This window comes from Oncorhynchus clarkii, unplaced genomic scaffold (genome assembly GCF_045791955.1).
Source record: "Oncorhynchus clarkii lewisi isolate Uvic-CL-2024 unplaced genomic scaffold, UVic_Ocla_1.0 unplaced_contig_390_pilon_pilon, whole genome shotgun sequence".
NCBI lineage: Eukaryota > Metazoa > Chordata > Actinopteri > Salmoniformes > Salmonidae > Oncorhynchus > Oncorhynchus clarkii.
In genome coordinates, this window is record NW_027257987.1 from 163603 (window position 1) to 181063 (window position 17461).

The 17461-nt window shown below is 43.7% G+C and overlaps 1 protein-coding gene across 1 annotated transcript; it reads left to right on the forward strand.

Moving 5' to 3' along the window:
• The first annotated feature begins 10833 nt into the window (after window positions 1-10833).
• Window positions 10834-14695, forward strand: LOC139394408 (zinc finger protein 180-like). Its single transcript, XM_071142465.1, has 2 exons — window positions 10834-11022; window positions 13653-14695. Exons 1-2 carry the CDS (start codon window positions 10878-10880, stop codon window positions 14528-14530), a joined length of 1023 nt encoding a protein of 340 aa, XP_070998566.1. The 5' UTR covers window positions 10834-10877; the 3' UTR covers window positions 14531-14695.
• Window positions 14696-17461: the final 2766 nt, after the last annotated feature.

A 17461-nucleotide genomic window follows, 5' to 3' on the forward strand; every position in this document is an offset into this window, starting at 1 on the left:
TGTTTCTCATTTGATATTAAAGAAATTAACAACCACATTTGGCAATGTGAATCTTGACTTGGTGACCGCTCCTGACGACCTGGGTAAATCGTCCTCGAGGGATCCCTCAAACTTGGAATCTCATGGAGACCACACTTCGGGAACGGAGCAGATGGACCCACCTTAGACCTGAGAGGCAGCGAGCAGATTCTATATACCTAGTTCTTTTTAAAGTGAGTTTTTAGAAAATCTTCGTAGGCTCTGAGTGTATATTCCTGTGTGAGGGGTGCACCTTGGAAGCGTAAACAGAGCTGAGGCAGTAGGCTCTGAGTGTGTATTCCTATGTGAGGGGGCACCTTGGAGGCGTAAACAGGGCCGAGTCAGGATCTGAGTGTGTACTCCTGTGTGGGGGTGTAAACAGGGCCCAGTCAGGAGGCTCGGAGTGTGTATTCCTGTGTGGAGGTGTAAACAGGGCTGTGAGTATAAATGTATGAGTTGCATTATCCTAGGAACTAACCATGAGATAGAAATGTGAAAATATTCCTGCAGGTAAAAATATTGTTGAAAAACTAAATGATTAGGTATGTTTGGGAATAGCATTGTGTGACTGATATGAGAGTTGTGTGAATGTGGAAATGAGTGTTAATCTGACGTTTGGATAGTAACATATAGAAATATGCTTACACAGATTATTGAAATTTGGATAATAAACGGGATGATATTTTAGAAAGCAGCGGAAGGTTTATAGTTCCTGGGAGGTTTAGAGAACAGTTGAGGATCCCATGGTCATTGTCTGGGAAACAAAAGTTTATTTTTTTATTCTGCTGGGAGTATGTTTGGAGAGCTGCTTCTTAGCTATGGAGAGTCCTTGAAAAAGCAAATGGAATGGTTGTCGCAAGTCGCTGAGAATTTCTTACGTTTTATATGGATTCTGTGAATATATGAACATATGATGAATTGTAGGTGTGTTTAATGATTACTAGAGATTTGATAAAGTAAAACTCGGAATATAATTAGATATAATTTAAGCAACCCGTATGTAGACAAACGTAGGTTTTAAGTTGGTATCTTTAATGGATAATTTGATAAAGATGAGGTTTAAGCATTATTAAACAGTCTGCAAAGTCTGTGCAGTTGTCTCAGAAACTGATGGGAGTGTGTCCACTATAAAACACTTATAGGATTTTCTCAGTCCGGGTACTACATTTGAAATAAAACTGCCCTTAAGGCCTGTGGGGGTCTTCCCAGTATGAGAGGAGTTGCTAGATTTATTGAATAAACCTTTTTTCCATCAAGTTTGAGTGAACCAAAGTGTCTGACTAACTGTTGATGTTGAAGGAACGTCCCATCCACTAGATTATACGTCACAGTGGCAGAATTACCTGAAAGACACACATCGCCATCAGCTGACTGGAGTTGGTATCGCAGTTGAGAAAATAACTTTCAGACAAAAAGCTAAAAAAGTTATTTGAAGAACCTTTTGTGGGAACCCCTATATGTCATTTGAAGAACCCCTTATCATGGTTCCTCAAAGAACCTTTGGGGTTCATTTTTTAACTCCCTGTCCACCTTCCCTCCATTATAAAAACATATTATAATAATATTGACAATATTGACTTAAATAATTAATTGTATATTTAGTGGCACGACAAATGTGAATTAATATTTACAAAACAATTTACCCAACAACATTTTTTTTAAATGATGATGTACAATAAAAACAACATACATTAAAAATGAATCATAGGTAAACTAACAACATTGTAGACTTGGTAATAAATGCAGATTTTTCAGCTTTAGTGTGTATATCATATTCACCTAGTTATGTTAGGAAGTTTGCCATCTTTATGACCGGCCCTGGTGGCTTCACCCAACTTCTCCTATCCCCAGAACACAGTAACATAAGTGTTTTTCTGACATTTTTGGGAAATTTAAGGGAAATTTTTAAAAATACAGCCGAAGCAGAGCCCCAAGTCCCATGGAGACGTCCTCGAGGGCGTGGATGTTCTCCCCATCAAAGGCCAGCGGGATTTCAGCCGATGTGCAGTAAAGGAGTGAAGAGCGGTGAAATCTGTGTCAACAAAAGTAAGAAAAGATTAATACACATACAATTAACAAAGACCATAACAAATGTTCAGCTGTAGTTTTATATAAGCATGCACACCTATGTTTATGAAGAAACAGATGAATGGTGCATAAGCATACCATGTCACGGACATAAAGGCCACTCGGGTCCTGAAGAGGTAGGGCAAGAGCAGAATCGCTGCTGTGGTCTCCAGTCCTAGTAAAGCATTGATCTTACTACACTTGCTAATTTTATTACAAAATACATTAGAGAAAGGGAAGGAATAAGAGCAAATCCCTCTTCTGTATTTTCCTTCAGGGACTGTCAAAATAGCAGGATGATGTCCTCACCCCCCTCGCCACTCTACCTCTGCTAGTAATTGAATTCTCTTTTTGTCTATATCCATTCCCTCTGCTAGTAACGTTTCCAAAATGGGACATTATTGTCCATGTAACGTTTCCAAAATGGGATAGTATTGTCCATGTAACGTTTCCAAAATGGGATAGTATCCACGTTTCCATGGGATAGTATTGTCCATGTAACGTTTCCAAAATGGGATAGTATTGTCCATGTAACGTTTCCAAAATGGGATAGTATTGTCCATGTAACGTTTCCAAAATGGGATAGTATTGTCCATGTAACGTTTCCAAAATGGGATAGTATTGTCCATGTAACGTTTCCAAAATGGGATAGTATTGTCCATGTAACGTTTCCAAATGGGATAGTATTGTCCATGTAACGTTTCCAAATGGGATAGTATTGTCCATGTAACGTTTCCAAAATGGGATAGTATTGTCCATGTAACGTTTCCAAAATGGGATAGTATTGTCCATGTAACGTTTCCAAAATGGGATAGTATTGTCCATGTAACGTTTCCAAAATGGGATAGTATTGTCCATGTAACGTTTCCAAAATGGGATAGTATTGTCCATGTAACGTTTCCAAAATGGGATAGTATTGTCCATGTAACGTTTCCAAAATGGGATAGTATTGTCCATGTAACGTTTCCAAAATGGGATAGTATTGTCCATGTAACGTTTCCAAATGGGATAGTATTGTCCATGTAACGTTTCCAAATGGGATAGTATTGTCCATGTAACGTTTCCAAAATGGGATAGTATTGTACATGTAACGTTTCCAAAATGGGATAGTATTGTACATGTAACGTTATGCCCCCTTGTGAGTAAATAGTATTGCATGCTGTAGCAGGCTATATAAAGAGAAAGACCTCCATTGACTATTCAGTTTGTTGTAACATCTCGTATTGTTGATTTCAAAAATTTTCATCTTCAACAAATGCACTAAATGTAAACTTTTTCATACTAAGATGGAGCATGAGTCGATTGGTTGGTCATTGGTTTCATTTATTTTGCAATATGTTCAAACCAAGCTTGAATAATACAGCACATTTCAGACATGGATGCAACACAATGCATTTCACAGGAAGAATAAATAAAACATACACAGCAAACAGAACTGAAAGACTAATGACTAACAAGAACTGGATGCTACAACCCAAAATATAAACTTGTTTTACTACATTGTTTGTTACATTCCCCAGCAAGAAAACCATAAACGTCACTTAAATAGAAGAGGGAACTAACAAAGTCACTGACAACAAAAACTAAACAGGTTTTAGGAGGGATTTTGAATGACACTATGAGGGTGTCCACTGAAAGGTGACTAGTAACAACAACTGGGACATAAGACACCCACCATGAGACCCACTAAATCTGCCCAAGAAGAGGGAAACAAAAGAAAAAACCCTCACCAAACTTACAGACAGGAAGCAAACCAAAAAGGTGGTTAAAATAATTTATTACAATCAATACCATTCATACTATTACAAAATCATAATTCTCATTCATTCTTAATTAATTGTATTTACAAAAACATCAAACAAAAACAAACCTCAGGGGAGCATCGTCCCTCCCCGTCATACCTAACCAATACCTAACCCTTTCCCTATCTCCCCTTGCCTAATCTATCCCCTTACCAAACTCACTCTAACACTCCCAGCCCTAAACCCCCTTTCCACCTCTCCCGTGCCGCATGCTTCCCCCACTTCCTCTCCTCCCTCTTCATCTTCCCCCTCAAATCACATTCCACCCTTCTCACTATCCCTTCCACCCCCCAATCTCTCCCTGTCTTGACTAAATTCTGCCTGGCTTCCCACAGTCCCTTTTTAAAGAGACTCATGAGAAGCCAGAGCAGAAACCTGTCCCTATCCGTTCCCTTTGCTCTCCCTACGCCTCTCTCTAGCCTAGCCCATGTCAAAACAAAATCACTCCTAACCACACCTAGCATTACCCGTGCCCTAGCCCAGACTAGTCCGGCAAAGGCACAGTCCCAGAAGGCATGGCGCACAGTCTCCTCCCTGCCACAAGAGGATCTTGGACAGGTGGGGGATTGCACCAAACTATACCGGTACAAGATGGCACGTACCGGCAAGCACTTATGGAGGCCCAACCAATTCAGGTCCTTGAGCCTGTTGTACAGGCCCCGCGCCTGCACTCCCTCCCAGACCACTGACGAGATGCCCGCTACAGGCGCAGGACTCCCTGCCTGCCTGACCTCCTCGTACAGGTGCCTGTGGTCTAAACCTACTCGGGCAACTTCAACCTCGGGGTGCGCACCAAGCCACTTGGCCGCATGGCCAAAATGCCACGGCAGCTGTTCCGCCCGAGGACCCGCGTTAGACCACACCATTACGCTTCTCGCCTTATACGAGAAGAACACCCGCAGGAGGTAACCGGACGGGTGTATAACCGGACGAGCAAGCTCCGTCAACAAGAAAGAAACAAAAATGGCGTCCAGCTTGAGGGGGAAATGTGGTACCCCCCTACCTCCCTCCCCGATGGGACAGATCATGCGTGCCCTGGCGAACCACTCGCACCTGCCACTCCACATAAACTGAAACACAAGCCTCACTAGAGGCCTCCTCAGACAAGCCGGCAATGGATAGATGTACGCCACATACAAAAGAGACGGCAACACATCCACCTTTAGGACCAGGACTTTGCCCATAAAAGACAAATACCTAGCCTTCCACATTGCTAGCTTCCTCTGTACCACTGCGATACGCATGTTCCAGTTTAGCGTCGCTGAGCCGGAGGTCTCAAAATGAACCCAGAGAATCCTCAGGGCCCCTTCACAGAGAGATAACCCCCCCAGGCACATCCGTTCTACCGCGCCATCTTCCGAAAAACTTGACGAAAGACTTTGCATGGTTCAGAACTGCTCCCGACGCTCGGGTGAAATCCCCAAAGATGGCAAGGGACCTTGTCAGGCACGAGTCCTTGCAAAACAGCAAGGAAGTGTCGTCGGCGTACTGCGTCATCTTAACACGCAGCCCACCGCTTCCAGGGATCAACAAGCCTTCCACCCCTGTGTCTGCCCTAATGGCAGCCCCCAGAGGCTCCATGTACAGAACGAAGAGGAGAGCCGACATACCTGCCTGACCCCAGACGAGAGGTCAAAAACGTCACCTAAGTGACTATTTACACTAACTCGACACCCCGCTCCGACATATAAAGTACGGATCCATCCTATAAACTTCTCCCCAAATCCTAATCTATCTAACACCCTGAATAGAAAATATCTATTCACGCGATCAAAAGCTTTCGCCTGATCTAGCGCTGCTACCATTAAAGGCAGCCCTCTATCTTCAACCCAAGCGATGGAATCCCTGATCAACTGTAGGTTCCATCTTATAGAGCGGCCCTCTACCCCGCACGTCTGATCCTCGTGGACGACGTAGGGAAGGGCTGTGCGCAAACGGTCTGCTAAAACCTTTGCAAGAATCTTGTAATCTACGCACAGCATGTTCAATGGCCGCCAGTTGCCAAGGTCAGTTGCTTCCCCCTTCTTATAAAGAAGTGACAGCACACCAACAGCCATTGATCTTCCCCGGGACCCCCGTCTCAAGGATGGCCTTCAAGACTTCGAGAACCACTGGTCCAAGTATACCCCAAAACTTGAGGTAAAACTCAGCCGGCAGCCCATCCATTCCAGGCACCTTCCCTTTTCCCATCCTCCTAAGAGCGCTCTCAACCTCTTCTAGTGAGATCTGGGCCTCCATCACGTCTCTAATGTCCTCTGGCAACCGCCGGGACAAGTGTTCTAAAAACACGTTTCCCTGCTCTACATCTATTTCCCTTTCCTTAAATAAACCTTGGAAATGATCAGTTGTCACCCTGACCATTTCCTCTGGTTTACTTACTATACTACCATTTTCTTCCCTAACTCCCTTCATTACCTTCCTACTCTGTCTGGCCCTAACCGACTTAAAGAACATAGCAGAACAAGTCTCATTATGTTCTAGAAAGCCACTATGCGCACGCTCCAGGAAAGCTCGAGCCTTCTGCTCCTGCAGCTCCCTGAGCTGCGCCTTTAGGGCTGCGAATCTCTCCCAGTCAATCGACCCGCCGAGGTTGCCTGCCTCGTACTCGAGTTCAATTAACCTTTGGATACGATCCACCTCCCTCCTTTCCTCCCTTTTTTTCCTTCTACAATATCCTATTATAAAAGCCCTTATCCTCCCCTTGACTAAATCCCACCACACTAACACCCACTCGCACATGGACCGGAGGCCGTCAAGCCTCCGAAAGAAACAAAAAAATGCGTCAACGAAAGCCTGCTCCTCCAGTATATCCCGATCTAACTTCCAGTACCCCCTACCGAAGAGGCAGACTGGCGACCCCACCTGCAGGAACACCCCGTCGTGATCCGTGAAGAAAACAGGCAACAGCCGCCCAGACAACTGACCCAAAGACCTGGATACAAAAATGTAGTCGAGCCTCCGCGCAACCCCCCTGTAGTTACGCCATGTAGGACCGACCATTGCCGGAGTAGTGTGCAGGCCACCATCAACCAGACCATGGCAAGCCATTAGCCCAGAGATGGCACCTGCACTGCTATCACCGCCTACCCCTAAATCTATATTAAAGTCTCCTCCTGTCACCAAGTGCCTGTTTGTAACACACAGGGGCGCCAGACAGTCCACCATCTCCCTCCTGTCTGCCGCTGCCTGTGGCCCATACACCCCAATTAACCTATATCTAGCTTCTCTAAACTTAACATCTATCCCCAAAACTCTACCCTGCATTATTACAAAAGTGTTATATCTATTTTAACCTCTCTATGCCCACACAAAATCCCTACTCCTGTTGAGTGCACCCCTCCTATGCCCCAAAAAGATTCCCCCTTATCCCACTCCCTCTTAAATCTACACACATCCCCACCATCCCTCAGGTGAGCCTCCTGTAAAAAAACAGAAATCAAACCCCACACCCTCTAAATAACAAAAAACCGCCCTCCTTTTAACATTATCCCTTAACCCCCTAACATTTAGACTAAAAAAAGAAACAGAACTATTCATTTAATTATTTACAACAAATAAAAACCCCAAAACCCAAAGAAAAACCAGGAGACTCACCCGATGCTCCCCTGGTCCATCTCCACCGGCGGGGACGTCCTCTCCTCTCCAGACGCCCCCCCGTTCTCCATCCCAACCCATGATCCAGGCAGTGTGTTTGGTCCTCCCTCCCCACCCACCATCCCCCCCTCCCTGTTTGCCTCGGGGCTGCATATAGGGGACCCCATCTCCCCAAACAGGAGTTGGGATCCCTCTAGCAAACAACCCACCGACCCCTCACTGGAGTCATCCACTAAAATGCAAGGGGCTGAGGCAAACCGGGAGGACAAATTACCCTCCCCTACCCCCCCTGCCACTCTCTTAACCCCCCCCTCCACACCCCCCTCGCTCTCACTTCCTGCCAAGCTCCCCCTCTTTATCCCTTTCTTCTTTGGTGAAGGAGGTAGCGGGGAGACACAACGTCCCATCCCCGCTAACCCCTCCACCAAATCCCTCATTTCGACCTCGAGGAAGCCTGGCAGGCTGTCTCCCCACTCCTTCCCCCCATCTCCCCCCCTCCCCTCCCACCTCCACTCCTCTCTCCTTCTCCGTCACTGTCCCCGTTCCCTCTTCCACTCCTTCTCGTACCACTGTCCCCTTCTCCCTCTTCTCAGCTCCTCCACCTTCTTCCGTCCCCTTTTTCTTCTCTCCTTCTGTTCCATTCTTTTCTTCTCCTCGCCTCTTTCTTCCCACCTCATCCTTCTTCCCATTTTCTTCCTGCGCCGTCTTTTCCCCTGTGCCATCCATGCAATCCGCACGCGTCCTTTCTTTCCTCCCCCCATCCCTCGCTCCCCCCCCAGCTGCAGACGCGTATGACCTGTGACGAGCCGGGCAATCACGCCACAGGTGTACTTTCGAGCCACACCCGTGGCAAGCCTTGGGCTCGTCGCACTCCTTGGCCTCGTGCTCTTCCGACCCACAAAAACGACATTTCTTGGCGCTGCACGAGGCCAGGATATGGCCGTAGGCCATACAACGCCTGCAGAACGGGGGCTGACGTGCATAGTAGAGTGTTCCCCTGTCAGCCCCCAGGGAAAACATCGCCGGAGGATGGAGGTAGCCATCCACACTCTTCGGGGACTCCCTGAGTAACGCCTGGAAACCTCTCCTCCCGTTCCAGAAACCCAGGGAGTCCCTGAGGTACCTCGCTGAGGAGACATTGTCCATGTATCTCCCCAGAAAGGCCCTCACTTCTTCATCCTTCACGTGCGGATTGTACATGTTTACGGTGACCACCCTGAAGTTGTTCTTTGCCAGGCTGGTCACCGCATAATGGCACAGGGGTCCTTTTCTTTCCGCTTCCTTTGCCATCTTCAATACATCATCATGTTTCTCTTGCTTGTGAAACGTCACATCAAAACCTTTTTCATTTGGGTTGCCTTGAAGGCAGAGTACTTCCTTCACCTCTATCCTGAGGCATCCCATCAATATGGTCCTTCCAAAAGTTTCCCTGCCCCAAGGTTCCATCTCCTTTTCAGTCCATGAAAATCTTACGGTATTTGCTATACCAATCCCCGGAACCGACCAGGTTTGCTTGTTTGTATTCATTTTTCTTCAAAAAAAAAAAAAAGCTCTCTTCAGAAAGAAGCTTCAACTTGAAATGAAAACATCTTTAACCAAAAAGGTGGAGCAACTAAAGGTGTTAACTCTCCACATCTATCAAGACAACTGGAACACTGGGCCAGACACTCTTAAATAGAACCTGGACCAGCTCAGGTGAAACACATACTGACTAATGAGGTGGTACCAATCAGTGCACCCTACGTGCTAACTAGCTATACGTGCTAAAGTCCAACCTCAAAACATAAATGGAAAGACTAAAGCCTGTAACACCTTCCCCCTTTAGACAACAAATATATCCTATATTTTTGTTGGACATGGTTGCTCACCCCCAACAGAAAACGTCCATTTCACATAATCAACTACAATGCTTCTACAATATAAACATGGTGTCTACTGGCTGTCAACAATTAAAAACAAGAAAAAATACGTATTTCTAAATAATAATATACAATCGTATTATTATTTTAAAAAAATCATTTTTCTTTCAATAGAATCCTAAAACTCACTCAAAGACAGGAATTTGATCACCTCAAAGACATTCATACCTAAACTGCACATTAATTTGCCAAGGTAGAGTACATGATCAGTGAATATATTAAATGTACAGGCTACAATGTGGGGATCTCATGCATAGTAATAACTACATGTATATACGACTTGCATCCTTGGTACAACATGATCATATATTCTTCTCAATCCATAGGCTTCATTAATGTCATTCAGGCTGTTTTGAAGTTGATACAACTAGCTATGATAGCTGAGGTTCATAGCTAGGTTCTGAACTAATATGTATACCAAACATTTGGGTCCATACACAGATCGGCTAGATAGCTAGCTACACATCCATGGGCATTCAGGGATTTTAATCATCCACTGCATAATAAGCAAGAACAAGAATAACAAGAACATAGCAATCTATGCGATTTCATCTATCTGCATGGCAAATATCAGCAAGTTAAGCTTACAAAATTGCACATTCAATTTGCAGTACATTTTTCAGCTAGCTAGATTCTATACATCCACTGTTTTACAAAATGACAGCCTGGTGTGCTGGCCATCTTTGATCCATTTCTTGTCTGTGTAGGGGTACCCCTCTCTCCTAGTATTTCTGTCTGCCATCTTTGCTGAAGAAAGTCTAACAGTCACTAGTGTAGCAGCAGCCTCCCCCGGTCCTAGTGCCGAACCGGTAGGACTTTTAAAATGCGATGGAACGGTTGACGAAAAAAAGAAATCACAGAAAAAATATATGGACTGATATTGATTTATTTAGTGGGGGCTAATATATATTTTAGTTCTAGCGATGTCCCTGATTCCTACCCTTTAACTTTTTGTCTGATAATAAAATATACATTTTACTCAACTGCGTTACCCACTCCAGTCAGCAGATGGCGGTCTGAGACTTTAAGGTTATGCTGTTGGTGTGACGTATAATCTAGTGGACGGAACGCTTCTTTCAACAGCAGCAGTAAGTTATCCACCTCGGTAGCTTGCTAGACAAAAAAGCCGAACCAGTAAAGCTCTTCAGACGCTTTCGTGTTTATTAGCCACTGTATTTTAAACACACTTCTTTTGTCTAGTTAGTTATCCGATTTAATTTAATATTTACGGCGTTGTTGTTATTAGTCAGCTAGCAGTCTGGTTAAGTTAGCATTAGCATAGCTAACATCCGTGACCATGCGGTCACTAAGCTACTCTCCTTCTGCTAAAGAAGAGGTGGATATCACAGTAAAACAAGAAGTAGAGGCCGTTACTGTGAAAGAAGAAGAAGACGCGTTCAGAGTGAAAAAGGAGGAGGATGTTACAGTAAAACGAGAGGAGGATGCAGTTTATAGAGTGAAAGAGGAGGAGAGAGAGATGACTGTTACATCGAAAAAGGAGGAAGAAGAGGAACCTGGATATCTGGGCCCGGTTTTCCGAATGCATCTTAAGGCATCCAATGGTTCTAATGATGAATTTAGCCAAAATGTGATTTTGAGAAACCGTAACCTGACTAACACTAGTAAGTACTGTCTTAAAAACAGAGGCACAAACTCTGCAGTTGTTGAACTGATGTTTGGTGTTAAAGCAGAAATCTGCAATTGCTACATTCATGTTATGACTTTTAAATAATTTATTTATAGCCATTGATTCTTGAAGAATATAACACATGCTTCATGAGCTTAGTTCAACTGTTGTACCCCATCAGAACCCAGAATAAGCTTTTTTTACTTTAATGTTTAGAAACAATGTAAATAAACACTGTATCGCCTCAAAATGTCAGCTCGGGGATATGAACTTGCAACCGGTTACTAGTCCAACGCTCTAACCACTAGGCTACCCTGCTGCCTCAACATGGTTAAAACTATAATGTTGATATCATTGATGGTCAGGCCTTGCATCCATAGGTCTGTCTGTATTTACATTTCTCCAACCCCATAATCATTTTATTACCAAAACAGTTGTGAAATGACAGATTTGTTATTGTTTGAACTACAGATTGCTGGATTGTGTTTTTTTTTTAAACCACAACAAAATGGCTGCCTAGAGACTTGGTAAACAGCTGAGGGATGGGGGAAGGAGACCCATTGCTAACCACTCTCAAATTCATAGAGAACGATATTGTAGAAACCATAACCCAACACCGAGCGACCTCGTCAAGAAGTTCAGACATCTTGGCGTAACAGTTATAAGGTGTTGACTTGACAGTCGCTGGACCCAGGTTTGAGTTCAGCTCAGTCCCTCCCCCTGAATTCAATACACTATGAATACAAGGACTGGCCATCCATGATGTCATAATGATAATTTAACCAGTTTTCTAGGCTATATAGTATATTCTAGAATTAATCCATGATGTCATAATGATAGTTGCTGACTTTTGCCTTATACCTGCAGCAAATGCCTCTACCCCGTCTTCTGGCTGGGCAGAGGACTTTAGGATTTTAGTTACTGCGGTGTAACAAGGGCCTAGCCGTGCGGCCCTACCAACCTTTCTATTTCTTCGTAATGGCCCTTCGCGTGAGTTGGGTTTGTTCCTTCGTTCACGTTGTCACTCCCTTATTTTCCGGTCTAGTATGAGGCCTTGGATAGATATACTCCCATTTAAATATTCAGAGTGTTATGGATTCTTCCTATAATTCCTTACCTTCAAGTTTCTTTTACCTCTGTATATATCAATACCTAATAACTTCTTCTATTGGTTATTATGCTCGTCAGCTAGTAGTCACTTGGAAACTAGTATTGGTATATATTTTGACACACAATGACAGTTTTTTATTTTACCTTTATTTTACTAGGCAAGTCAGTTAAGAACAAATTCTTATTTTCAATGACGGCCTATGAACAGTGTTCAGGGGCAGAACGACAGATTTGTACCGTGTCAGCTCGGGGATTCGAACTTGCAACCTTTCGGTTATTATTCCAACGCTCTAACCACTCGGCTACCCTGCTGCCCCAAATATTCTTAAATTGGTAATTGGTATTCTCACAGCACTAACGCTAGATTCCAAATTCCAATATCCTAATACACTTCCAACTCTGTGTATGGACTCAATATATTGTAACGGGTACTTGGCTGTTTCCTTGTATTGCTAATCACATCTGTACTTGATGTCTCACTGTTTTACTGCCGCTTTGTCTGTGATCAAGAGGTGTCAAGACCCCTGTGTTTCAAATATGGTTCTCGTCTAACAAAAAGCGTATAGTGCAATAGTAAATTTACCTATGAGGATTCTCCATATGAAGTCTGTCTCATATGTCAGTGAGGATCATGCCTCTCTTATGATCTCTGTTCTCTTTATATACCTTTTTACAGGGGAAGTTCGCAAGTTTCTGGAGCTGTGGCTAAACCACACTTTCACACTGACACTGCCCTGCTGCTTGCACCGGCCGCTTACTCGGGGACTGTAGATTGCTTACACTGAGTGCTTACACTGGGACGGTAGATTGCTTATTACGTCATCTTAGACCTGTGTCTAAATGGAAGCTTCTTATTCTAAATCTAGGTCATGCACTACTAACTCCCATTCTGCTGCTTCCGTGTTACTGTTGGCTGATTCTACTTAATGATACCAGCTGGTTGTTTCTACCACTTGAGGCGGCGTAGGTGGCATGTCAAGCGTCAGCTGGGAGAAGTCTATGATAGGTATCTCCTCTGCTTCCCCCTGTTGTCCAGTTTCTGCAGGTGTGGTCCATGGTTCCATGAGGTCCCGTGAATGCCCTGTGTTGCTGTCCCCATTGCTTGATGGAGTGGGCAGATTCTTTTCATTCATCTTGTCGCACCAGATACACGACATCCATAACTAGTGGTTTCCTCATTAGCATGGAGGAGTTTATGCAATCAAATTGCCCTCGTGCCGCAATTTTCGAAAACACAAAGGGGCCTGTATTGTAGACCAAAAGTCTTCTACCACACTGCTTAGAGTTTCAACAACATGAATAACTTATTTCTAGTCTACAATCTTAGATGTTACTACTAATGTGAAAACAAGACAAAATATGACTTCCTGCTCATTTTAAAACAATAATTTTAACATTCATTACAGACATCAATTGTTGTACAACATCATGGCTATGATGTTGGCATCAACTTTTAGAGTGGATTTCTGCTGTTGTGGGCCTTTAATCATCTGTCTGACTTTGTTGTTCACACAGGAGAGAGACGTGACTATCGTGGATCCTCTGGGGAGCCTCAACAACCTCATGATGCTGAGGAGATAGAGAAGAGTCTCTCCAGATCAGAACACCTCAATAAACACCCGCAGAGACCCACAGGGAAGAGAACTCACTGCTGCTCTGACTGTGGGAAGAGATTCACATCATCAGGCATTAAAATGCATCAGAGAACACACACAGGAGAGAAATCTTATAGCTGTGGTCAATGTTGGAGGAGTTTTACAACATTAATCTCTCTGAAAGTACACCAGAGAACACACACAGGAGAGAAACCTTATAGCTGTGATCAATGTGGGAAGAGATTTACTTTATCTGGCAGTCTGACTCAACACCAGAGAACACACACAGGAGAGAAACCTTATAGCTGTGTTCAATGTGGGAAGAGATTTACTTCATCTGGAGATCTGACAGTGCACAAGAGAATACACACAGGAGAGAAACCTTATAGCTGTGATCAGTGTGGGAAGAGTTTTACGTCATCTGGCAGTCTGACTCTACACCAGAGAACACACATAGGAGAGAAACCTTATAGTTGTGGTCAATGTGGGAGGAGTTTTAGTCGATCTGGAGTTCTGACAGTGCACAAGAGAATACACACAGGAGAGAAACCTTATAGCTGTGGTCAATGTTTGAGGAGTTTTAGTCGATCTGGAGATCTGACAGTGCACAAGAGAATACACACGGGAGAGAAACCTTATAGCTGTGATCAATGTGGGAAGAGTTTTACTAAATCTGGCAGTCTGACTCTACACCAGAGAATACACACAGGAGAGAAACCTTATAGCTGTGATCAATGTGGGAAGAGTTTTGTTCAATCTGGCCATCTGACTCAACACCAGAGAACACAAAGGATTTAAATCTCATAGCTGTGACCAGAGATAATAAAAGATCTGATCGAATATTAGAAAAAACATACATGAAGTAGTTGTTTCATGATTTCAATGAATTAATGTCACAATGTAGAATTTTTTAACATTGTAGTAGGAGTATTGTAATGATTTCACAATGTAGAAGACTAAACGTGTGCCCACTTATGAATTGATATCAACATGTTATGGATATTAGCCTAAAGGGGAAAAATCCAGGCTCTGAAATGGAAGAGTACTATTTATGTTATTTAACAAATATTGACAAACAAAAAAAGAGTTCGGATCAAATCAAATTTATTTATAAAGCCCCTCTTATATCAGCTGATATCTCAAAGTGCTGTACAGAAACCCAGCCTAAAACCCCAAACAGCAAGCAATGCAGGTGTCGAAGCACGGTGGCTCCCTAGAAAGGCCAAAATCAAGGAAGAAACCTAGAGAAGAACCAGGCTATGAGGGGTGGCCAGCCCTTTTCTGGCTGTGCCGGGTGGAGATTGTAACAGAACATGGCCAAGATGTTCATAAATGACCAGCATAGTCAAATAATAATAATCACAGTAGTTGTCGAGGGTGCAACAGATCAACACCTCAGGAGTAAATGTCAGTTGGCTTTTCATAGCCGATCATTAAGAGTATCTCTTCCGTTCCTGCTGTCTCTAGAGAGTCGAAAACAGCAGGTTTGGGACAGGTAGCACATCCGGTGAACAGGTCAGGGTTCCATAGCCGTAGGCAGAACAGTTGAAACTGGAGCAGCAACACGGCCAGGTGGACTGGGGACAGCAAGGAGTCCTCGTGCCAGGTAGTCCTGAGGCCTGGTGCTAGGGCTCAGGTTCTCCGAGAGTGAGAAAGAGAGAATTAGAGAGAGCATACTTAAATTCACACAGGACACCGGATAAGACAGGAGAAGTATCTCAGATATATCAAACTGACCCTAGCCCCCTGACACATAAACTACTGTAGCATAAATACTGGAGGCTGTGACAGGAGGGGTCAGGAGACACTGTGGCCCCATCCAATGATACCCCCGGACAGGGCCAAACAGGAAGGATATAACCCCACCGACTTTGCCAAAGCAGAGCCCCCACACCGCTAGAGGGATATCTTCAACCACCAACTTACCATCCTGAGACAAGGCCGAGTAAAGCCCACAAAGATCTCCGCCATGGCACAACCCAAGGGGGAGCGCCAACCCAGACAGGAAGATCACGTCAGTGACTCAACCCACTCAAGTGACGCACCCCTCCTAGGGACGGCATGAAAGAGCACCAGTTTGCCATTGACTCAGCCCCTGTAATAGGGTTAGAGGCAGAGAATCCCAGTGGAGAGAGGGGAACCGGCCAGGCAGAGACAGCAAGGACGGTTCGTTGCTCCAGAGCCTTTCCGTTTACCTTCGCACTCCTGGGCCAGACTGGGCCAGACTACACTCAATCATATGACCTACTGAAGAGATGAGTCTTCAGTAAAGACTTAAAGGTTGAGACCGAGTCTGCGTCTCTCACATGGATAGGCAGACCATTCCATTCAAATGGAGATCTACAGGTGAAAGCCCTGCCTCCAGCTTAGAAATTCTAGGGACAATTAGGAGTTGTGTTACACTTACCACATTGGTGACCCACTTGAATCAAAATGCAACACTTCAAAATGTGGCGTGCTGTTTTCTACAAATTGTCCTCTAACCAGGGATGTACTCCCAGATTCCGTGTGGTTTTTGAGCTGTTAGTTTTAACAGGACGTGCAACCTCATCTCTCTCCTCTCTCACAATTTTTTGATATCGATGAGTGATGACAAATAAGTGTTGCATTCCCTTGTTTAGCGACCCCTATATTTAATGCATCGCTCCCAAATGTAGCTGACTCTTCTGCAGGTTGTCCTCTAACCAGGGAGGTAAAGTATATCACCCATTTCCATGTGTTTTTTTGTTGTGTCAGTTTCAACAGCACGTACAACCTAATTTCCCCCCTAATCGATATCAGTGATTTATTGCTATTTGTTAAAACAACAGTGTTTCTGGTGCTTGTGCAGTTTATAAGGAGCTTGTTTAAAAAATACAAGTAATATGATTATTGTTGCAGATGTTTGTGTATATAGCACATGTTATGTTTAGGTTTTCAATTTATCCCCAAACTGTTCCTGCATATTGGTTATTGATTTGGACTGTGTTTTGACATAGGGCTATCCCACCAAGCAAAATTATATTGAAAAGACGTTGAAAATATGACTATGCAATCAAATATTTCATATTTACATTTCATGTAACATTTGGTAGTGATATTTATTCATGCAACCAACATGACAATTTTTGGTACAATTATATTGACATTGTTGCCCTGTTTTTAGAATATCAGGGTTATTTCTCACATGTGCCAAACCAAATGTTCTAGAGCCAGATATTGGGGACTGGGCCCAGATCCAACAACATGCCTATCTAGTGAACCCTGAAAAGAGAGAGAAGCTCCGCAGTGAGGTGGAAAGTTATTACGGATATCGCAGGAGTTTCCTCTTGAAATCAGTCCCTGGTAAGGAAAACTTGGTTGCTGATTATCTCTGGGGTGGGCAGTCAAAAATATTTGTGTTTTGCGTTGAGCCAGCATGTTTATTTGGAGTTTTATCTCTTATTCTTTTCCGTATTGAAACTGCACTGTTGGTTAGGGGCTCATGAGGAAGCATTTCACTGTTGTATTCGGTGCATGTGACTAATACAATTTGATCTGAGTTTTGTTTGGGCTCGTTCCAAGAGGACGAGAGTTCTAGAAGCTAGTGAGTTTTAGGAAGATGAGAGTTCTAGAAGCAAGTGAGTTGTAGGATTCTATAGAAAGAAAAAGGAGAAAAAAATAACATGATTGTTTATTATTATTTAGGAATAGGTGTTTTTTCTTGTTTTTAATTGTTGACAGCCAGTAGACACCATGTTTATATTGGTG